Here is a 23,822-nt window from a genome sequence, read left to right on the forward strand (position 1 = left end):
GCTTAGGCTTCAGTTCCTCAGCTCCCTGGTTTTTGGGCTTTGAGCTAGCAAGCCTTTGGCTTTGGATTTTTGTTCTTGTTTTTGTTTTCTTTTGTTTTATTCTTTTGCTCCTAGGCTGTCAGCTGAGCTTGTAGCCTTTTGGTTTTTTTTCCATCCAGTCCTGAGCTGAAAAAGGTTAGCTGGTTACTTTCTCTGCCTCTCTGAGCTAGCAGGTTTTTCACCCTAGCATCTGGCTCCTGAGTCTTTATTGGTAAAAAAATAGGATTTTCCTTCTTTTAAACAACACACCTGTTTTTGCCTCATGGGAGCTGGGACTAAAGGCATGAGCCATGATGTCTAGCAAACGTAAATCCACATCCCACATATGACAGAAGGCATTCAGTATTTGCCTCTGGCCTCTACGTGTGGGTATTGTCTGACAAAATTTTTCCTTGGGAAATGCAACCCTCATGTCTACTCACCCTGGATAGGAAAACCACAACAGATCAAAGTATGGATACCACTACCAAAGTCCAACTTGATGTACCAAAGAGTTTTATTGGGGTTATTTGGTGTTTTGAGTAAGAATGGCCTCCATAGGCTGATAAATGTAAATGCTTGGTCAACAGGGAATAGCAATTTTTTAAAAGATTAGGAGGTGTGGTATTGTTGGATCCAGAAGTAGACCTTTCAGCTATCATGTCTGTCTGTGTGCTACCATGCTTCCTGTCATGATGATAATGGACTAAATTTCTGAAACTGTAAGTAAGCCCCAATGAAATTCTTTAAAAGAAAATAAGAGTTGCCTTGGCCATGGTATCTCTTCACAGCAAAAGAACACTGACTAAGACAGGCTACTTGCACAAATATGAGTGAGAGGCTAAGTACAGGAGCAGAAATGACTCAAAGACCACTGTTTCACCAAAGCCCAGCATGGGTGACAGCTCACGAAGCTGAGAACCTGGAGCACACTGCACAGTCTGCAGGCATCTCAACAGGTTGGAGCGTGTCCTTTCCAGGTGCCTCAGCTGGTCTAAACCTCTTCCACGGTAGCCCACTAAGTTTCAGCTTCTTCTAGCTCCAGGATGTCCTGAAACTCACTCTGGAGACCAGGCTGGCCTCAAACTCAGAAATCTAACTGCCTCTGCTTCCCAAGTGCTGGGGATAAAAGTATGCCCCACTGACTGGCCTACCTCAAGATCTTAATATTTTTTTCAAAGTTCATTTATCATTTAAGACAACCTATTTATGGGTCCTGGGGGCTTGGATGTGGACACACTTGGGGAGCCTTATTTATCCTAGCACACAGTGCTGTTGAAAATGTACCTTTTCAGATATCAGAGAGAGCAATCACCCTCCATCACAAACATTGGAACCCAAAGGGCTGAGTTTCCTTTCATCTTACACTAATTCTTAGAAGTGACCTACAAAAAAAATATTCCCTCTCCCTAGACTCCAACATTACACATCAATTGTCCCAAATAGCTAGGCCCCGAGGTAGCAGATTGCATTATCTGAGAACTCAATTTCCTTTCTCAGATCCCAGGACAACAAGCCCCATTACAGCAGAAGAACTTGAGAACAGTAATTGCCCTGTTACCACGGGGAGAGGGGGTGAAATGTTATCCATGAAGGTGGTAAGCACCGTTTGTAGAGGCCTAGATTGTCTTTGCTTACATGGTACAGAAAGTGGACAGAAACTAGCAGGACCCAACATGTACACCTCCTTTTCCCAAGAGTTTCTGAGAGCTTACTGTGTGGTGGACAAAGAATATACGGAAATGACTATCCTTTCTGCTCTGCTGTCAGTCTTCCTTGGGAACTTTCCCTTAGTTTAGTTAGAGCTGTGTGGGGTCTTGCTGTACTTGGTCTATGCAATGAAGACACAGATTCCCAGTCTTCTTAAGGGTGATGTCTTGTCTTTGTTATCCACCTGCACAGTATGAAGCCAAACCCATCCAATCTTAACAGAGCTACTTAACTGTTTTTGGTTATGTGACTTAAGGACTAAATTCTTTGTTTGTTATTTCTGAGATGGAGTTTTGTGAATAGCCCAGGCTGGCCTTGAATTAGAACTCTTTGAACTTGCATTTGACTCCTGTCCTGTCCCCCATCGGCATCCCCAAGTGCTGGGATTACAGGGAAAAGTACCATCACATCTGGTCTTAAATACTGAACTCTTGACATAAAATATCACAAAGAGTTTGTCCTTCCTGCAAATTACAGCTGACAGTGCTGATGGTGCTCAGATGCTCTCTCACCACAACAAACAGCAGCTCAGTGGCCTGACTTGCTGCCTTATCCCTGGTCTTGTTCAATGGCTGCTTCCTCCCAAGGGACCACATCTGCCTTCCAGTCCTGCTGTACAACTTTCTTGCCCAAAGTTCACAATTTGTTTGCACACAAATGACAGACTCCTGGAAAGCCAACTCTTTTCCTTACTAGAAAGCAGAACTCTGAAATCCATCTGCAATCTGAGGAGCCCAGGACACTATTTTACTGCTCATGTCTGAGGCCTTTTACCTGAGAAAACCTGCTGGGAGTCTACAAGTAAACTTCAGTGGTAGAGTACTTTCCTAGAGGCTCAACCCTCAGCATTGCTATATAAATTAATAGATTAATGAAAACCAGGCTGTGATTTTGCCACCGTTTTATCATATTACTCCTAACGACAGGACTTGGGCTGTCCTGGGCTTGCAATTCTGCCATCACCTGTGGGCACTGTGGCTGTAGTATGCACTAGCATACTTGTTTCTACTGTGACTTTTTTTTTGTTTGGTTGTTTTTGTTTTGTTTTGAGACAGGGCTCCTTTGTGTAGCCTTGACTGCTCTAGAACTAGCTCTGTAGACCAGGCTGGCCTCAGACTCACAGAGAGCTGCCTGCCTCTGCCTCCCGATGCTGGGATTAAAGGCATGCATCAACATGCCTGGCTAAAGCAATTTTTTTTTAAAAGAAAGATTACTTATGTATTTCTACCAAAGGCCTTATACATAATTTTATAGATCTTATCTACAAAAAAATTACTTGTGTTATTCAAACTGACCTAGAGTGGATGAAATACATAAAATCTAACTCACTGTGGGTTAACATACTTCAGGAATCACAAAAGATAACAAAAATCTGGTAACAAAAGCATGTAATCTCAGCCCCTTGCGAGCCTGAGGTGAGGGGGATGAAAGTTCAAGGCCTGCCTGTGCTACTGAGCAAGTTCAAGAACAGCCTGAGCAACTAGTGAGACAGGAAGACATGACCAGGAACCGATCTTAAGAATGTGGGGTATAGCACTTGTTTGGCGTACGTGAGCTGAGGTTTAGTCCCCAGTTCTGAAGAAGAACATAGGAAACAGCCCTGGAAACAACAGTGTTTCCCTTAGGAGGGGCAGAAGCATGGGCAGGCTTAATCTTCCTTTTACAGATATTCAGGGTCCCCAAGCACAGATATCACTGGGTGAGCATGTGTCACCTGGCCCCTTCATGTTGGAGCAAGAAAAATATCTGTACTATTGTGGCTACATCAACACCCGCCAGAGTGACAGCCTAACTGGTGTTCTGGCAAGCGGATGGAGTCTCAGTCCCTTCCATGTGGTCAGTGTTCTTCTCTACCACAGCTGACTTCTGTCAAGATGTCTTCATCATCGAGAAGCACTTTGAATTTATTAAGGGAGTTGGTGTTGAACTTGGAAATGTAAAAGATTCCAGTCTAACAAAGCTATCTACCTCTACAGGCCACAGAAAATTTCAGGAATGGCATACATCCCCACCTCTGCAGTTACTGTGGTTCACCAGCTTTATGAGATGTTTTGGTGCCATCTGCTGGTTACTAAGGCAACCTAGAGCACTGGATGACATCTTACTCCACAGGGCCATGAGCAACTGAATGGATGGATGGACTCGAGAAAAGCTGAGTCTCACAAATCTTATCTAGAGAAAAGAAAACAAAACAAAAATCAAAACAAAACAAAACCCAGGTTGGAAATATATATACGGTACAATAAAACTTATAAAAAATGAAACTAGTTGAGGCAGAATTTTCCAGAGAAACTGAACAGGGAGGGGATATATGTATCTGAGTATCCTCAGAGACATTTTAAAAGAATGGGCTTGTGTGACTGTCGAGTTTGATAAACCAAAAACCTTGGCAAGATTTCTGCTGCAGGCAGTTTTGTTCATTTGTTTGATTCTGAGAGGGTCTTTCTATGTAGCCCTGGGTGAAACTAGCTATGTAGACTGGGCTGGCCTTGAACTCACAAAGATCCATCTGTCTCTGTCCTTGTAGTGTGGGCTTAAAGGCCTATACCACTAAGCCCAGTCTGTGTCATAATTCTGACAAAGATTCTTTCTTCTCTGGGAATTTTGTCTTTTGTATTAAGATGTTAACCGAATAGAGAAAACCCGTCCTCACTCTCATGGTGTGTGGGATCTTCTGTATTTGAGAGCAGTTGTTTGTAAGATGTCAGTCATGTGTATGACGTACCTTCACAGCAAAAACTAGAATAAGATTAGATCAATTAGATGGATACCATGACTCAGACAAGTGACATACTAACCTAAACTGCCAGCAACGAAGGTGGCTGTGAACAGCCATCCTTAATGTAGACTCGGTGGCCCCGACGGGACAGAAGTGTGGCCAACAAAGCAGGTACAGGAAGGCATCTCAGGTGCTGGTTGCACTGGTTCTCCAACTGATGATGGCTGCACAGTGGTTCTGTTCTGATTCTCTAGTAAGCTGTACACTTTACTGTACAAGCACATTTTAGCCTGCACATTATACATTGCTGGAAAAGCTAAAATGTTAAGGAAACAAGAAAACGCATTATCTCACCTTTGGTGAGTTTTGTTTTTTGTTTTTCCTTTTTCAGGAACCAGGGCTGGAATACAGGGCTTTGTCTGTGTTACCGTGTTACCAAGGAGCTCTGCTCCCAGCCCCTTTCTAATATCATTTTGAGACAGGGTCTGTGTAGCCCAAGGACTGAAGCTTGTGATCCTCCTGCTTCAGCATTGCCAAGTAGTTGTGATGGCAGATGTGCACCACCAGGCTGGGCTAAAGGCTTTTAACTGTAACACTTTGCTATTCATAACTCTGATGACAACTTCAGACACCTTGGTGAAATGGTTGGCTTTTTTAAAATAAAAGAATGACTAGCCAAGGTGTCGAGGGGCCTTTAATCCCAGCACTCAAGGAGGCAGATCACTTTTCGTTTGAGGCTGGCCTGGTCTACAAAACAAGTCCAGGAAAGCCAAGGCTACAGTACAGTGCTCAGTTCTGGCTCCAATAAGAACAGTGGAGACCCCAAAATTTGCACACAAAGCTTGCAGTTTGTGAATTTTTTTTTTTTTTTTTGTATTTGAGAATGTCTTATATTGTGTCTTTGTATTTTTGAGAGTGTTTTACACAGTGTCTTACTCTATAACCCACACTGGTCTCTGACTTAGAGCAATTCTATCATTTCAGCTTCCCAAATGTTAGGATTACAAGTGTGAGTTGCCATGCCAACTTTGAGTTTGAGGATCCTGACTATCCCTTTAGGAACAGTGGCAGCTACAAAACTGGATCCTGGCTTGCTGCCAACTGGTGGCAAATGTTCTAACAAGAGCAGACTAGCAGTGCACCAGGACTAAAACTTTCATTCTTCTAGCCTGAAGGCAGAGAGCAATATCCTATACTTACACACCTATGGATAATGCCATGTTATATTTTTGCCTTTTTGAGAAAAGATCTGCTTGTAGCCCAGGCTGGACCTGAATCAGTGCTCCTTCTGCCTCTACCTTTTTGAGTGCTGGATTTACAGGTATGTAGCACCACACCCAGAACTGTACTCATTTTAATTAGCTTCTCCAACACCTTTGAAATGTGTGTTTTAGATTCTCAGACTGAAATGACTGAGGGAAATCTGTTTTTCTAGTTGGGTGTTTATTGATTATAAAGTACATATAACATCAATTTCAAATTGTTTTTAAAAGTTATGTACCTGAGGGAGTCCATGTTGAAGCTTAATGAACAAAAAGAACACAGTGATATTAAAAATATATGTACAAAACTAGAGAGGTGTCTCAGAGATCCCTAAAACAATACAGGACAATGCTCTTAGCTGCCTGCCAGAATTTGATGGTAAGACCCTACTGCTGAAGACACCATTTTGTTCAGAGGGATAGAAAAAGCAAGCTGTTACTGACTGGCAGACTTCTTCCCTACTGGGTAGCTTTCATACTGTTAGAAGATGCCATAAAAACTCCTGCGGAAGAAAAATGAAGTCTTACATAGCTGTGATTCCTGCCCACTATGACAGGTCTGGCAAGATATGCCCATGGCTGCAACAGTGGCTTAAATGGGTAACCAGTTGCTTTCTGGACTGAGGGCCTGTTCCAAAGGAGAAAACTCATGCCTAGTATTATAAACTGGGCTAGGAATCTATTGCTGGGGAAATCATCAGCTGTTGGGCAGAACCTACTATTATTATTTTGCTAAATGAACATAGTATAAATCTATTTTCTTATCTCTATAGCCATAGATTAGTGCTGCTCTTAGTTCTTTTCAGACTTTTTTTTTTTTTTACTCAGTATGGGGCTTAATACAGAGGAGATTCACCGCTGGTCAAGGTGCAGAGAATAAGTATCTGGGGAGTGCCAAAAGTGGGCTATCACTTTCTCTCACCCAAGTCTCAGGGAGGCCTGCTGTGAAACTTTTTCTGGACATTGCTCTCATGACTTGGGAGCAGCTATGACTGCCTGCACAAGGGCTGTACAAGATCAAGCCAAGCAACAGTTCAGCACCGGTTGGGGGGCAACCCCACGTGGTCTGGAAGGGTCGATGGAGAGGGGGCGATTTTTAGCAGCACAGGATTTTTAGGGCAATGAAACTATTCTGTATGATTTTGCAATGATGGATACATGCCATTTTCTGTTTGTCAAAACCTATAGAAGATACAGAGTGAGCCCTTATGTCAATTACAGACTTTGATGCTGTTGCTACAGTGTTATTGTAGGTTTGCTGATAGTAACAACAGTGTCTTCCTGCTAAAAACTTAGGTCTGTTTTTTCTTTTTTTTCAGAGATAGGCTTTTGCTGTGTAGTCTGGGAACTTGTTCTGCAGACCAGGTAGGCCTCACAGAGATCTATGCTAGGATTAAATGTGTGCCCCACCACGCCCAGCTACTTTTATTTTTATTTATGTTTCTCTCTTTGTGTATGTGTATCTGTTGTGTGAGAGAGAGAGCAGATCCTCATGGAAGCCAGGTCCTTCGGACTCTTTGGAGCTGGAATTAAAATGGTGAGCCAGTCAAGCCATCTCTTCATCCCCAAATCTTTTTAACTTACACAAGTTTTTGTTTGTAGACAGGGCTTCATGTAGCCCTGGCTGTCCTGGAAGACCAAGCTAGCCTCAAATTCACAGAGATCCTCCTGCCTCTGCCTCCCCAGTGCTGGGATTAAAGGTGTGTGCCACCAATGTCTATCTTAGGTCTACTTAACACCATTCAGTCTTTAAAAGCTTTTTACTGCAGAGGATTAGAGGTGCACGCCTTTAATCCCAGTGTGTGGGAAGCAGAAAGGCAGAGGCAGAGGCAGCGGGCAGGACAGCCAAGGCTACACAGAGAATCACTATCTCAAAACCAAAAGCAAACAAAACCCAAAATTTAAAAAACTTTTTATGTGTATGCATGTTTCATCTGTCCGTCTGTGCATCATGTGCATCCTGGTGCCCATGAAGGCCAGAAGCAGTCTCCTGCAACTCTTCAATCACCACTCTTTTGACTAGGTATATATAACTGAAGGATGTGAAAACACTTTGTCAATCTTCTGCAGCATTATCTGATTTTGGTTATTCCTGTGAATAACACCTACTGGAGATTAGTAAACCTTTGTCAGTACGTGAAAAGATAAATAAATAAAGAGCTGTCAGGATTAAAGGCATTGACATTGAAAAATGTCAATCATGTTGAAAGTAAACAATCATTTACTCAAAGTGAGTAAAAATCGTGCCTTTATCTACTGGTAAGAATTTTTTTAATTTGCAACCTAAAATAATTGAAAAGCTGTCATCTCCTGATAGTAACATTTCTCTTTGGTAAATCATTTCTACTTATATCAGTGGAGATGCCATTAAGATGTAATTATGTTCTTTTTTTTAAATTTTATTAATTACACGTAGTAATTATGTTCTTGACTATGTAAAATGGCTTTTAAAAGAAGCTATTTGAATTGTATATATAATCAGACTTTAAATGATTGTAATGTTTTACAAATGCTGCCTACACACCTGTTTTCTTTCAGATACTACTATCTGATGAAATTTATTTCAGAACAACAGGATTTTATGAAATAAACAGTAAGAAATTATGTTCTGAATAATTATATAATTATATTTAATCTCAAAGTCAAAATGAAACAAAAAACTCCATTTCTTTCAAAGTGGTCTTTCAACTTCCACTTGTCAGAAATGGCAGGCTTGTGCCGACTGCCCGTTCCATCGTTTGTAGGTAATTTTATATTCAAATCAGCAGAGCAGAGTGCACTGTATTGGTGTTACAACCAGACTACATTCTTGAAGGAACTATCAAAATTATATTCAGTTTTCTCGTTGAGGGTGTATATGGGCTTCACTGAAGAAGACAGGTACAACTAAAGGGACCCTGTTACATGATATTCTTGACCTTTTAAAATAATCTTAAATTTTGAAACAATTTTAAACTGAAAATGTTGACAGAACTCCTTTATATTTTAGATCTAGACTCCCAGGTTGTTTTAATTTTACTGCTTTTTACTGTCTCCATTGTCGCTTATGTTCATGTGCTCATTCTCTCTACCTTGTCCTTCATTCTCTTAATATTCACATATGGAAAACATTGGTAGCCTGTGCTTACCTAGCCTGACTCAAAACATTATTACAGTCGAATTGAGTTGTAATTTTCATGTTATAAGTTTATCCATTGTAAATATATAGAAAAATTTATTTTTATGTGTATGCATGTTTCATCTTTTTGTATGTGCCCCACGTGCATTCCTGGTGCCCATAAAAGCCAGAAGCAGACACTGGATCCCGTGGAAGTTATATTTAATCTCTCACCTAATTAATACTTAGTAGACGGAGTTTCCCACAACTTCCTAGATTTGACCGAATCTCCTGATTTTAGCACTTTCTATAGCAGACTTCTCTCTGTAGGCTATTTTTGTTTACTTCACTTACTTTTCCATTAAAGATTGGCTCCATGAAAGTAAATACTGAACATCATTCTGGGTCTTGCCATCCCCTTTCTAGAATTTCTTTTTCCTCATCCTGGTTCTGCTGACTCTCGAGCCTGTTCTACTGTGTCCTATCTCAGCACTGACCACTGCTTCAGGTCCTTCCACTCTTCCCGGTCTCAACTCCATCCTTCCGGCGGCACTTTGTGCTCGCTGGGCTGGACTCCTGAGCCACGTCTCCACCTTTCCTGGGAAGCTCTAGTCAAGCTGCCGAGCCTCCCGTTCAAACCTCCGGCAGGAAGTCTCTCCTCCCCGGGCGCACGATCACGTGTTTACGGGCGGACACCCCCACCAGGCTGACCCCGGAAGGCGCTTTCGCTTTCCCCGCCTCCCGCGGCTTCCCCCGCGCCCGCGGCGGCGTTTGGGCAAGGCTCCGCCCGCAGGGGGCGTGTCCCTCGGGGCGTGTCGCGCCGGGGCGACGCGGGCCGACGTGCCTTACGCGCCTCCGCGGGCGTCCCGGGGCGGCCGGCCTCTCCGCCTCCCTGTGAGGCGCGCCGGGCAGACGGCGGCGGCCATGTTTGTGGCGCGCAGCATCGCGGCGGACCACAAGGACCTCATCCACGATGTGTCTTTCGACTTCCACGGGCGCCGCATGGCCACCTGCTCCAGCGACCAGAGCGTCAAGGTGCGCGCGGCACGCCGGGCCGCCCAGGGCCCGGCCCGGAGGCGAAGGGAGGCGGCGCGGGAGGGGCCGGTCCCGACCGAGGCGCACGCGACCCGCGGACGCCGCCGCGCCGGAAGCGGCCGGAGCCCTCCCCGCCGGCGGATTGTGGGGTCACGGCCGCCCGCGTTCGCGGCGTTCCCCTTCTGCCGCGCCTGCGCCGGACGGCTCCCGACCGGGGGGGGGGGGGGCGAGCGCAGGCGCGTTGCCGGGTCTTCAGGAGCGGGTCGCAGTAGGTGTCTTTGCTTGGGCGGTGCGGGCCTCGGCGCCTGCGCTCCTCTGCCCGGGGCACATGGCATTCCCGTGGAGGGAGGACACAAGGCAGTCGCGTCCTTACGTTTGTTTTCTGGGACTGCCCTCGCTGTAGTCCTCCCCTCTCAGCCGTGCTGCGGTTACGGGAATGAGCCCCTGCCCAACGCCGCAATCGCTGAGAACCTGACAGTTTTTATTCTTGTTCGTGTCCGAGTGGCCTCTGAAGATAGTTAGAACAAGTGTCCGTTGAGTATGCTACGGCTTGTTCTCTTTTTGGAGACAGGGTCTCCCAGTTCTGAGGCCCCGATAGTTTGCCTGCTTCTAACGGGGGTGGTGTCATTAAAGTGTGCGCCGCCCGGGCGCGGCTCTACTCCCCCAACCCTCAATTTTGGAGATCTATTTTCGTTTGTGTGAGGGTTGTGTCTGCACGTATTGATGTGCACCGCCTGGCGTCTGTGAAGGTCGGAAGGAGGTGTCCGATCTCTCGGGGTTAAAGTTGTGATCCACCTTGTTGGGAGAACCAACCCGGGACCACTGAAAAAAACGGGTGGAGCTCTTAATAAGCGGAGCCATCTCTCGGCCAACGAGTCCAGCTGATTCAGGTAGCAGACATCAGCTAAGCCCTTAAGGATGGCTAACATGGCAATGCTGGGAGAGAAAGTAATTATGCATGCAAAGCTTACATGCGTGATCAGTGAAGGGCAGCTTCAGCTGTCAGGCCACCAGACTATCTTGCGGCTTTCACAGCTGGGTCGCAGGACTGCGCTTTGCTGCTTCTGGCGTACCCACCCCCTGCCATCTCTGCTGTTGATTTCGTGTTCCCGCTTCTGCCCATGCTGTGGAATGGGATGGGAGAGAGACCTCCAGCAGCCTACTTACGAGACCAGAAGGGGTCTTTGAACCAGTCACAGCCTTGAACCCTTGAGCAACGTATCTAGCAGTCCCTGCTAGGTCACCAGGTAGAACTGGCTCCTGCCTGGTGGAAATGGATGATGCTCATTCAGAGTTCCTCCAGGCTGCTGACAGTAAAGCATGCAGCCAGCCCCCTGCTGGAGCTGTGCCTTCGGGAGGGCAAGCAGTCCACGGAGTGGTTTTCTGAGGACTTCAGGAAGACTTTCAGATAGTTGTCTGACAGCCCTGCTTGAGGCAGAAAGGGAGAGCCCAGCAGCTGTTAGTTAGGGGGTCAGATTGACCGTCATCGCCCAATCTCTTTGCCTTTTTTTTTTTCTAGATACAAGATTATGCCACGTATCCCAGGCAGTTTTGGTACAACGTCTTGCAGTGTAGCTTAGGCAGTCTTTCTTACTCCTTTTCAGCCTTCCAAGTGCTGGGATTACAGACCTGCACTAGCAGGGTTTACCAGGCTGGCCTTGATCGCACAGAGATCTGCCTGCCTCTGCCTCCCAAAGTGCTGGGATTACAGCTGTGCGCCACCAGGCCGGGTTGCAACAAGTGTTATTAACTGTGGTTGATCTCTCCAGCCCCTTCACCGATTGTCTTGGTAGTGGATAGCCAAGTAAGCTTTGCATGGCAAATTACTTCTCTCCCAATATCGCTACATTATCTTACCTTTCCTAAGGACATAACTGATGTCTGCTAGACTTGTTGGCCATTATACACTTACTACCAGATTTTATGTTCATTCCAAAGTTTGTAGGTTGTGACAGTGAAAAGTTGTTTATTTAGCATATTTTACATCTTTGAATGATTTTTTGTTTTGTTTTGTTTTTCAAAACAGGGTTTCTCTGTGTAGCCTTGGCTGTCCTGAACTTGCTGTGTAGACCAGGCTGGCCTCAAACTCACAGAGATCTGCTTGCCTCTGCTCCTGAGTGCTAGGATTAAAGGTGTGCTCCATGATGCCCAGCTTTTGAATGCTTTGTTTTGGCTAATTCCAAAAGAAAAATAAGTGAATATTTTGATAGGCATTCTCAAAGTATCCCCCATCCCTCAATTTTTTCTTTTCCTGTGTGCTGGGGCTCACACTCAGGCCCTCACATAATGAGCTCTACATCCTTAACCCAGTTTGTTACCATTTTACATCATGAGAGTAATGATTTGATAGCATCATGGCACAGGCTGGTGTGTGTGATACTGGGTGTTGAGCCCAAGCCTGGCACGTGCTGTGGCATGGCAAAAGCTTTGCTATTGAGCTCTGTCATTCATTTTACCTTTTCATTTTGATACATAGCCTTCCTAAATTACCCAGGCTGGCTTGTAATTGTGCTTCTCATCCTTTGGCCTCCTGAGTAGCTGGGATTACATGTATACACCAGGCATATTTTCTTTGTGATACTAGGGGTTGAACTAGGGGTCTCTTAGGTGGTAGGCAACAGAGCATTCCCAGTCCTTAATACATTTTTTTCCTTTGTTTTTTTGAGTCAGGGTTTCTCTGTGTAGCCTTGGCTGTCCTGGACTCACTTTGTAGACCAGGCTGGCTTGGAACTCACAGAGATCTGCCTGCCTCTGCCTCTGAGTGTTGGGATTACAGGCATATGCCTGGCTAAGTTGGAATTTTTTTTGGGGGGGGGTTATTGAATATTTTACTTTAGCTTTTATTTCATGTACAAATGATCAATGTTATCTTGTTCAATTAATTTTATGTGGATGGATGTTTGTATATATATCTGTGTACCCAGAGGTCAGAAGAGGGTGTAGGGTACTGAGAATTGACCTTGGGTTCTGTGGGAGAGTAGCCAGTGCTCTTATCTGCTACTGAGCCATCTCTCCTTCACTGGTAGCTATTTTTTATTTTACCTTCTCATTAAGTTTATTTTTTACCTCAAAGTGAATACCCACTGTGTCGTCTCCTCCCTCCCCCCCCCAGCTGGTCTGGAACTCTTAATGTAGACCAGGCTGGCCCGGAACTTAGAGAAGATCCACCAGCCTCTGCCTCTGCCTCCCAAACGTTGGGATTAAAGGTGTGTGCTACCATGCCTGACCCCACAGTGCTTTTGCAATCATTTACAAAAATGTGGGGTGGCAGTTTATTGGTAGGATATTCTCATTATTGTGAATTGACACTGTGTCCAATAACTCCCCATCCCTATTTCCATAGGTTACTTGATTACACCCTCTAGCTTAGATGGAACAGGATAGGATAATTGCCTTTGTATTTGGCTCATGCTAATCCACTTAGTGCCAAAGTTTGTGTATTTATTTTTTTTGTCATTTCTGTTGGTGAATTTACAGTTTAAATACCATCCTTAAGGGCTTAACTGATGTCTAAAACAGTTTAAAACAAGCCACAAGACAGTCTGGTGTCTGGTGGCCTGACAGCTGAAGCTGCCCCTTCACTGATCACATATGTTAAGCTTTGCATGCAGAATTACTTTCCCTCCCAGTATTGCTACATTACCTTGGTAAATACCATCCTTAAGGGCTTAACTGATTGTCTAAAACAGTTTAAAACAAGTCAGATAAGTGCCCTTCGGGCGTGATTACAGTGCTGCTGGTTTGAGTGTGATGCTGACAAGTCGTCAGTTTATATCATTTTAAAACAGAAAGAAAAAGTTCTGTATAGATTGGTTGGTGAGAATGTTCCATCAGGTAGAGGACCCTAAACTGCTAGGAACGCTGTTTCAGTGGTCAAAGTCACTTCATTAGAGCATACATAACTACTCAGTGCTGTCTTAGCAGGCACAAGACCCTGGGCGCAGTCTTCAGTAGACTGCCAGTCCTGGCTGATGGCATATAAACAAACAAACAATAAATAGGAAGAGGTGGAGGGATGTAGTTGCACCTGCCTCTTAGGGCTGCTCAGTACTTGGCCCGACCTGCACATGATGCTCAGTGCATGTTGGCTTAAGGAGTGCTCCTTTACTGCTGCTTCCTTGTATGCAGTTGAGGTTTTCCTTGCGTTTGTTCTCACTTGCCTTTTGTTTTCTTTTAGGTCTGGGATAAAAGTGAAAGCGGAGATTGGCATTGTACTGCTAGCTGGAAGGTTAGTTTTCATTTTTACATGGTTTGAGAAAATTGAAATGTTTGCTGTTTTAGTGCTCAGTATCATTGAGAAGACAATACAACTGATATGGTGTTGTGTACCTGGAAAAAGATTTCTGTTTTTTTAAATTATTGTTTTATTACTGATTTAATACTAAATTTGATAATAAGAAAATGTCTAGGTCTGGCCAGGTGTGGGACCCAGTGCTTTGGGAGGCCAAGGCAGGAGATTGCCATGAGTTAGAGGCCAGAGTGAGATTACAGAGTAATACCCTGTCTCAAAACAAAACCAAAGAGTGGAAAAATAGTCTTTTGGTAGCATTCTCAAATAACTACTACTAGGATTTCAGCATATTTCATATTTTTTTCCCTTTTACTCATTGCCTACCCAACCTTGTTGTGGGCTGAGTTGTCTGTTATTAGGAGTAATTTTATTGCTATGTTCCTTTATCAGAATAATAGTAGTAAGTGAACTATCTAGTTGAAGGTTCCTAGCGATTTTATCAGTGTCAGGTATGAGTTTTATCTCATGGAGTGGGCCTTCTATATCAGAAAGTGGCTGGTTTCTTCTACAAAATCTGTGCCACTATTGTTCCAATATATCTTGCAGATGGGTCACTTGTAGGTCACAGGATTTGTAGCTGGGTGACCCCAACTATGACTTTCATGTACTAACATGGATTTTAGATTTAAATCATTGTCTCACTTCTAGTTCTGTAAATTGGTCTAAAGAGGTCCTTATGGCTGTCATTGCTTGAGGAACAATCCTATTCCTCCTCAATCTGGTTCTTACAGAATGTTTACTTATGCTATAGGGTGTAGCCTTATACTTACTGATAATTGATGGCCATTTAGTGTGGGATGGTCTGTCTTGTAATGGTTTGTTCTTTTCGCAATCCAAGGTGGCTACAGGTTTAGTGAGAGCAGTGGTTTCTTTCCATAGCTTCAGCCTTGAAAGGGCTGAAGGGATGAGATGGGTTAGGTACTCCTTTAAGTGATTGGCATGCCTATGTAGAACAACAAGAGTTTGACCTATACAAGTGAAGGCAGAGATGCCAGTTTTTCATCCATGTTTAGTTACCTTGTGGACCTGTGAGGAGTCCACAGTTTTTAGCAAAAGCAGTTTCTGAGTATTTGTTATGAAACCATGTGTTGTAGTAGTGCTATTTTCTTTTGGCCTTATATGATTACTGTCATCATAAAGCTGAGTTGCCCTGGTGACCTCCAGAATACTCTGGCCCTGTAGTCACAATAAGGGAATGAGTAGATAGCACAATGGCTAACTCTGTGCTAATGGTAAAGGTTGAAGAGCTGCTAACATTTTTTTCTTAGAAAGCCATGGGAAAGAGTCAGCAGATCCCCTTTGAGATTCTAGTCATCACTTTCTGCTCTATCTGCCTGTGTTACTGTATATACAGGGTGGAAGGGTAAGTAGAATGGCATGTGCAGTGGTATCTCCTGTGATTCATCAGAGGTGCGACTTTGCTCCAGTAGAGAGCCCTTCATTCATACTCCTGTAAGTGACTCAGTAAAGTTACTGTTCACTCAGCTAGATTTGGATAGAATCCTATTTTGATTTTCCCTAGGAAAGCTCATGTAACTGTGATAGCTTATGTATAATCCTTTTGCCTATCTGGCTCGTTACTTGTGGCATGTTTTTGAGGTTCATCCACAATGTGTTTTATGTATTCTCTTTGTTTTTTCTTTGAGACAGGTTCTTACTGTGTAGTCCTAGCTGTCAGAGAACTCAACCTAGACCAGTTTGACCTCAAACTCAGAGAGAGCCACCTGCCTCTGTCTCTCAAGTGCTGGCATTAAAGATGTGCATCACCTCACCCAGCTTTTTTTTTTTTTTAATATAATGTATAGGTAAGCCACATTTTGTTTATCCACTCACCTGCTGATGGATATATGAATTACTTCTAGTTTTTCAGTGTTAGAAATGTTTGTGTTTGCTTTCTGCAATTATAGCAAAATACTGGAACTAATTAACTAAATGTAACAGCCTCACAGTTTCAGTATATGATTGGTTAGGCTATATGATTAGTTAGGCTAACCAATCATTTTTGCTCTGGGTCTAGGGTAGGAACAGGTAGAGTAAAGTCTGCACACACTATGGCTGGATCAAAGATAGAAAGCTCGTGCGTGCATGGCAAATATTTTACTGGCTAAGCTATTCCATAGGCTCCCAGTTTGAGAAAGGGTCTTGCTCTGTTCTTGAACTTGCAATAGTACTTGTGCCTCAGCATTCTAATGCTGGGATTACAGGTGTATATCAGCATGCCATATGTACAGGAACCCTCTGTCTTGCACATGAAGACAGAAGGCTGGAGAGGTGGCTCACTTGGTAAAGTTCTGGCTGTGCAATTGTGAGAGCCCAAGTATGGAACCACATAAAATGTTGTGTGTGTAGTCAGGCATGGTGGTGCACGCCTTTAATTCCAGTACTTAGGAAGCAGAGGCAGGTAGCTCTGTGTGTGAGTTTGAGGGCAGCCTGGTCTACAAAGAGAGTTCCAGAACAACCAGGGGTACAGAGAAGTCCTGTTTTGAAAAAACAAAACAAAACAAAAAGATGTTGTTTGTGGCAGCATGTGCTTGTAATCCCAGTGTTGGGGTAGTAGAGACAGGAAGGATGTCCAGGAACTTGCTGGCCAGCCAGTCTAGCCAATCAGTGAGCTCCACGTTCAGTGAGAGATGGAGAGCTGTGCATGGGCACGCACACACACACTCAAAATAAAGTGAAAAATATTTTTAAAAGAATAGCTCTAGAAAGTCCACAATCCTATATGTCTTCCAAAATACTTACGTTTTTAGAAATTAACTTTTAATTTAAATGTTAAATTGATATCTTTCTCATCTTACTGAAGTAAAAATACTTGGTTCTATTATTTTCTCAACTAAAACTATGTTTGTGAAGTGAGTAAAATCAATCTTGTTTTTAAATTCTCCAGACACATAGTGGGTCTGTATGGCGTGTGACATGGGCGCATCCCGAATTTGGACAAGTGTTAGCTTCCTGTTCTTTTGACCGAACAGCAGCTGTATGGGAAGAGATAGTAGGAGAATCAAATGATAAACTCCGAGGACAGAGTCACTGGGTGAGACATTTCTTTAGTTCTTTGCTCATTTTTCCATATTTTCTGTTTATTTTTCTTTTGTTTTGCTTGCACTGATACTCAGGCCTGTCATTATTCCAGGGGTGAACCTAGAGGATTTGCTTTGTACCAGTTTTGTATATTTGTGTATTTTATATAGTTTTGTATAGTAGTTAGTATATGATTTTAGGCTTCTGATTTGTGGTTATTTTGTAGTGCTTGGGATTGAACCGCGGGCCTCATGCATTATCACTGAGCCACACTCCAAGCTTCCTTTAACTGCATCTCCTTTTAAGTTCTACCTTGGCCTTTATCAATTTATTCTGCACAGAAATACTAACCGTGTTCTGCTCATATTTCTCATCTATGAAAGTAGAGAATTGGGGCTGGAGAAATGTTTCAGTGGTTAGGATTGCTCCTAACTGGTTACTCCTTAGAGGACCTGGGTTCATTTCCCAGCACTCACATGGCAGCTCACAACTGTCTGTAACTCCAGTTGCAGGGGATATCTGGCACCAGGCATGCATGTGGTACACATATATATGCATGCAGGCAAAATACTCATACCCATTAAAAAACAACAACAACAAAACTTTAAAAAGAAATCGAGATTAAACTAGTTAATTTAAGACCTTCCCATCACTTTCACTGAAGTTTATCATAGGAAGTGTTTTATTTTTCTTTAAATTTACTTTTCATAATAATTACACAGTATAAAATTCAAAGCTGTAAAAGGATATGTGCAGTGAAAACAAGTACTTCTCTTGCCTCCTGGTTCTGCTGTGAGGGAGTCTAGTCTGCAGGTTCTTCTGTATTGTTGGCGATGCAGTCTGTCCCTTTATTGATCACAGAAGTCACGGGCCTTATGTTTACTACCAAAGGATCCTAATTCGCTTGATTTACCTCTTATATAGCACGCTTTCTGTGACAGCAGTGTGTATGAAAATTCTAACATTTTCTGGTTTGGGGACCAGTGAGATTACTAACAATACATGCTTTATCAGGGCAGTTAATTACAGCTCATTAGTTAGTGATTATCATGTATGCCTAGTGCTTCATTTGAAATAGAGAGCAAGAGTGGCTCTAAGTAACTTTTGCCAAGATGAAAATCTAGTGTATCTGTGAGATTCTCAAACTTGTTCCTCAGATCTGTTACATTTTCTTTTTGTGTATGATTTAAATAATATTTTTTTCCAGGTGAAGAGGACAACTCTAGTGGATAGCAGAACATCTGTTACTGATGTGAAATTTGCTCCCAAACACATGGGCCTGATGTTAGCAACCTGTTCAGCAGATGGTATAGTAAGAATATATGAGGCCCCAGATGTTATGAATCTCAGCCAGTGGTCTCTGCAGCATGAGATCTCATGTAAGCTGTGCTGCAGCTGTATTTCTTGGAACCCTTCCAGGTAAGATTACATAAGGCAGTTTACTTGGTAAGAAAAAAAAAAAACTGCAAATGAATCTTGAAGAGTAGAAAACAAAATGAAGTTCTCTTTCTAAAAGCAAATGATGTCACTAGTTCAGTTTCTAGATTTTAACTCTGAAAGCCACTGTTAACATATGTAGATGATTGATACTGTTGATTCTTATTCTGTTAGATCTAAACTGTTTATATTCACTAATAGATGAATATAGCTCATTCATAAATGACTGTATATTTTATTTGTGGTGGTCTTTATAGTTATGCTGGTAATTTTAGTTTAAAATTTATTTGTACTGTTGGATTTATTGGTTCTTAGATTATATGATTGCTCTCTTAAATTTTTGTTCTTTCAACTTTAAATTTTATGCATATGGGTATTTTGCCTGCATTTTGTGCCTGCACACCACAATCATGCAGTGCCTGTGGAAGCCAGAAGAGGGCATTAGATTCTCTGAGACTAGAGTTACAGACCATTATGAGCCACCATGTAGGTGCTGGGAATCAAACCCAGGTCTTCTGGAAGAGCAACCAGTACGCTTAATCTCTTAGCCATTTATCCAGCCCCGATGATTCCTCTCTTACAAAAGAGAAAATTAGCCTAGTGGCGGTGGCGCGGGTCTTTAGGTGCGTGCCTTTAATCCCAGCACTTGGGAAGGATAGGCAGGCTTATCTCTGAGCTAGAGGCCAGCCTGATATACAGAGTGAGCTTTAGGACAATCAGGGCTACACAGAAAAATCCTGTCTGGGAAAATAAGACCAAACAACAACAATAGCAACAACAATGATGAGAGAGACAGAGACTATATGAGCTTGATTTGCAGCCTTTTTTTTTTTTTTCGATTTCTGTTATATTGTTATAAACACATAATGAGTATTTATAACATTTATATTTCATAAATATCTAACGTGTATAGGTATTTTGTCTATGAGCACTAGTTGACTAAAATTTATCTAGCAATCAAGTTATATGTGAATATTATACTCTCTCATGAAGCTGTTGTTTGCATAGAATAATCTCTCCCTATGTTTACGTTATTACCAGAGCTCTTTATAGTTTAAGCATTTCTGATTAGGTTAGAAATGGATCTAATTTAATTATGTGAAGCTTTAGTAACAAAGCTTTAGGTAGCTTTAATAACAAAGAACTACATTTTTCCTCTTGCTAATATTTGTAGGAAGAGAAGTCTGTAAGGTATGGCAGGAGTCTGTCTTAATCTCAGTTTTTTTGAATGCCCTCTATGGCTTTTATTTAAGCCATAGAAAAGGAAGTGAAAAGTAGTCATGAGAGACAGTGTGAGGTTCTCAAGCACATGCAATGTGATGGATCTGTGGTAGACATCCAGATGGGATAGTAAGGGCAGGACAAGCTGACTTGTAAGTTGTCTTTTTGATTCTAGTTTTAAAGTTCTGTTAATTAAACAACTTACTGCATTACATAAAGTATTTTCCCTTCATTTCCAGCTCTCGGGCTCATTCCCCCATGATAGCTGTGGGAAGTGATGATAGTAGCCCAAACGTAATGGCCAAAGTTCAGATTTTTGAATACAATGAAAACACCAGGTCAGTACTTCTTTGTTCAGAATTGTGTTTGTGTTAAATTATTATTCCTTTATTTATTACCTGCACTGTACATCTTTCATTGTCTATTCACTGACTTTTTCTTCTTTTCTTTTTTTGTTTTGTTTTTTTTGCTTTTTTTAAAAAAAAATTATTTTCTGAATGTTTTGCCCGAATGCATGCATGCTTGGGAACCTTCTGCATGCTTCGTCAAAGGTTTAGGAGGACATTGGATCATCTGGAATTGCAGTTTGGATGGTTGGGAGTTACCATATGTGGGTGCTGGGAACAGAGCCCAGGCCCTCTGTAGGAGCAAAAGGAATCTAATCTGCCTTGCTGTCTGTAGCCCTGTTGTTTTTTTTTTTTGCTTTTGAGAGAGTGTCATGTTACTCTGGTTGTCTTGAAGGAGAGATGAATGGATCTTTCCATTTCAGCATTCTGAGTAGCTGGTACTTAAGGCATGCACCCAGTTTGTGAAGAGGAGTAAATTAATACTTTATGTATTATCTTCTAGAGAAAATGGAACATAATACCAAGTAATGGGTTAAATTTTCTGAACTAAAAGAATCAAGATGATGAAGAGTTTCATGCCCAGGGAAACCAGGTCTGAGGGTTAGGTTGGGAATGTGCACTTAGAGAAGGACCTACACGGTGAGCGGACGTTCTCTAGATGGAGGGTAGATAGCCTTCTATGTGAAGAAGACTATATCCGATAAAACCTAGGAACAAGACACAGTCACCATTGCAGTTGGAACATAACAGGCAAATGGGATATGATGGATAGGCAGGACTCGAGTCTGCCATTGCTATAAATCATCTTGTCATGTGACTGCAAGTACAGGACCAGATGGTTTAACTCTTCAGAGATGTGATGTAATGCCAGGATCACGGGACCCTCACAGACCACCAGGAGATGACTTGATGCAAGAGAGCTTTATTACGAGAGCGATCAAACTCAGGACCCAAGTTTCACTGACACAGCAGTAGAGAAGTGGGACCTCGAGCTCTGAGTGAGCAAGTTTTTAAAGGGAAAGTGAGCAGGGGTTTCCATGACAGCAAGCAGGAGGGCACATGTTTCCATGACAATAGGGGGGGGGGGGGGTTGTACATGCCTTGATGTTATAGGATTAGGTAAAAGTTAGAGGGGCGAGGTGACCTTTCCTGAGGCACATAAACATTGGGGAGAATTTTCCCAGCCGATTCCTAACAGATTCTCATTGATTATTCCCAGGGAGATTGTCTCTATTTTCTATAAAGTATTTATTCCATGATATTTCCTGGAGGCTGTTGCTAGGAGAGTTAACTTTGTTGTCTGCCAAGTGTACATTCTGTGCTATTTCCTGGTACCTGAGTTCAGCTCCCAGTCAAGATGGCTCTTTATTTCAAAATGGAGTTATACCCAGGCTAACCTAAACTCTTCAGTGATAAATATTTTAGAAGTGAGCATGAGTGGCTGTTGCACTTATCCATTTGGGAGATTACAGTGGTTTTGGCATAAAGTAGGGACAATGAGAAGGGGAGAAGACAGCAAGATAATATAGGTACATGCGTTTCTGTAGGTGATTATGAAATCTGAATATAATAAGCAGGGTAAAAAGCTTGATACTGTTTTACAAATGCATAGACCAACAATCTGTGGTCAAATCTAAGGTCAAATGGGAAGAGTTAGAACTGAAAAACAAGGTTTTTGTTAGCCACCCTGTGTCTTGATAGATTGTTTTGAAAGTCTTACTGTGGGGTCTGTGCTTGCCCTAGAATTCACTCTGTAGAGAAGGCAGACCTTTTAAATGTGCTTGATTCTTCTGCTCTGCTTCCTCTCTCAAATACCAGGATTACATGTGTACCTCTACACCAGGAATGTCAGGTGCCCCCTCTAAAAACCATCTCATTAATGCTGTCATTTGGCTACTCTAGATGGGAACTGCTTTAGAGAATTTTTATTAAAATCTGGTTTTTGTGAAGTATTTTGAATATTTCATAAGTACAAGTAAGAACATTAAGAGCTAAAGATAAAAACATGAATGTAGCAAACCAGGTGTGGTGTCACATGCCTGTAATCCCAGCATTCAGGGAGGCAGAGGCAAGCAGGCCTCTGTGAGTTTGAGGTCATCCTGGTCTACAAAGTGAGTCTAGGACAGCGAAGGGGACCTTGTCTCAAAAACAAAACAAAACAACAACAAAAACCCATGAATGTACCTTGCTGTGGTGGCATTCACCTTTAATCCCAGCCCTTGGGAGATAGAGGCAGGCAGATCTCTTGAGTTTGAGGCCAGCCTAGTCTACATAGTGAGTTCCAGGATAGCCAGGGGTATATAGAGAGACCCTGTCTCCAAAAACCAAAATCAAACCGACCTAAACCAAAAAACCCAAACAACAAACAAAAAATAAAAGCATATGTAATACAATGCCTATAGTGCATCCAGTGTTGTAGCCATTACCATGGTAACATTTCCTTTATGTACTAGAACAAGAAAGAACTTTTGATAGAGCTAGGTAAAGTACTGAGTGGAGCCTGATATTGGAGCCTGCATTTTGAAAGTGTTATAGGTGGCATGGAGCAGAAGCACAGTATGGAGAAGTTTTCTCAGTCTTAAGTAGGCTGCTGAGATCACACAGAAGCAAGAATGAGGGTGAGAAAGCTGAAGTGATTGTAAAGGGTGATAAAAGTTCGAGTGAGATCTTTGAAGTAGGTATTTCAGAGTGAAGAGAAGTTCAAAGAAGAATTGGAGGGAGAGGTAGGATGGAGAGATCTGCCCTGTCTACATGCAGGGTTGCTTGGCTAGATGCTTTAGATATATCCATGCTGTTGAAGACTTTAAGGAGAACAAAACTCTGATGTGCTCTTCCCTTTTATAAATTTTATTGAGACATAGTCTTATATGTAGGTCAGGCTGACCTGGAACCCTGGAAATCTGCCTGCCTCTGCCTCTTGAATGCTGAGATTAAAGGTGTATCCTACCACACCCAATTCCACTGTCATCTTACTCGGTGTTTACTTATACAGAAAAAATGTGATGATAGGATGCTGCTGTCAGCCTTTCAGTTTTTGCTCATTAGGCAAGTTCTCTGCCATTCATGTCCTTGGTTTTCTGGTCAGGATCTTGCTGTGTAATTGACACCTTAGCCTTGAACTCATGATCTTCCTGCTTGGATTACATGTGTACCACCACACCTGGGTTAGGCATTACATCAAAATGTCAGTTCCTCTTGCTATCAACTTTCTTTTTAACTTATATTCATTCAGGGTTTTTTATTTTTATTTTTTAAAGATTGATTTATTTTATTATGTATACAATGTTCTGCCTGCATGTACATCTGAATGCCAGAAGAGGGAACCAGATCTCATTATAGATGGTTGTGAGGCACCATGTGGTTGCTGGGAATTGAACTCTAGAAGAACAAGCAGTGCTCTTAACCTCTGACCCATCTCCCCAGCCCTCATTCAGGTTCTTACAACATTCAGTGCCTTTATTATTTTATTTTATTTTTTAAAGATACTTGGTATGTAGCCCAGGCTGGCCAGGAACTCAATGATCTTTTTTATCTACTTCCTAAGGTTGCAGGTGTATACCATCATGCCAACTCTCCCCTCTCTGCCTCCCTCTCTCCTTCCTGTTTGAGACAGTCACTGTGTGTGTGTGTGTGTGTGTGTGTGTGTGTGTGTGTGTGTGTGTGT

At 42.6% G+C, this 23,822-nt stretch overlaps 1 protein-coding gene across 2 annotated transcripts in view; it reads left to right on the forward strand.

Moving 5' to 3' along the window:
• Positions 1-9,631: 9,631 nt before the first annotated feature.
• The window catches only part of Seh1l (SEH1 like nucleoporin), a 22,641-nt gene continuing 8,450 nt past the window's right edge, over positions 9,632-23,822 (forward strand). The window contains exons 1-5 of one of the 2 annotated variants that reach the window (XM_055622520.1): positions 9,632-9,841; positions 14,019-14,069; positions 17,020-17,166; positions 18,361-18,572; positions 20,051-20,149. In XM_055622520.1, coding sequence (XP_055478495.1) covers positions 9,731-9,841; positions 14,019-14,069; positions 17,020-17,166; positions 18,361-18,572; positions 20,051-20,149 — 620 coding nt within the window. In that variant the 5' untranslated portion in view covers positions 9,632-9,730. The remainder of the gene's footprint in view (positions 9,842-14,018; positions 14,070-17,019; positions 17,167-18,360; positions 18,573-20,050; positions 20,150-23,822) is intronic. The other variant, XM_055622519.1, reaches the window with a different exon arrangement.

The sequence above is a fragment of the Psammomys obesus genome, unplaced genomic scaffold (genome assembly GCF_907164565.1).
Source record: "Psammomys obesus unplaced genomic scaffold, mPsaObe1.curated_primary_1811, whole genome shotgun sequence".
Taxonomy (NCBI): Eukaryota; Metazoa; Chordata; class Mammalia; order Rodentia; family Muridae; genus Psammomys; species Psammomys obesus.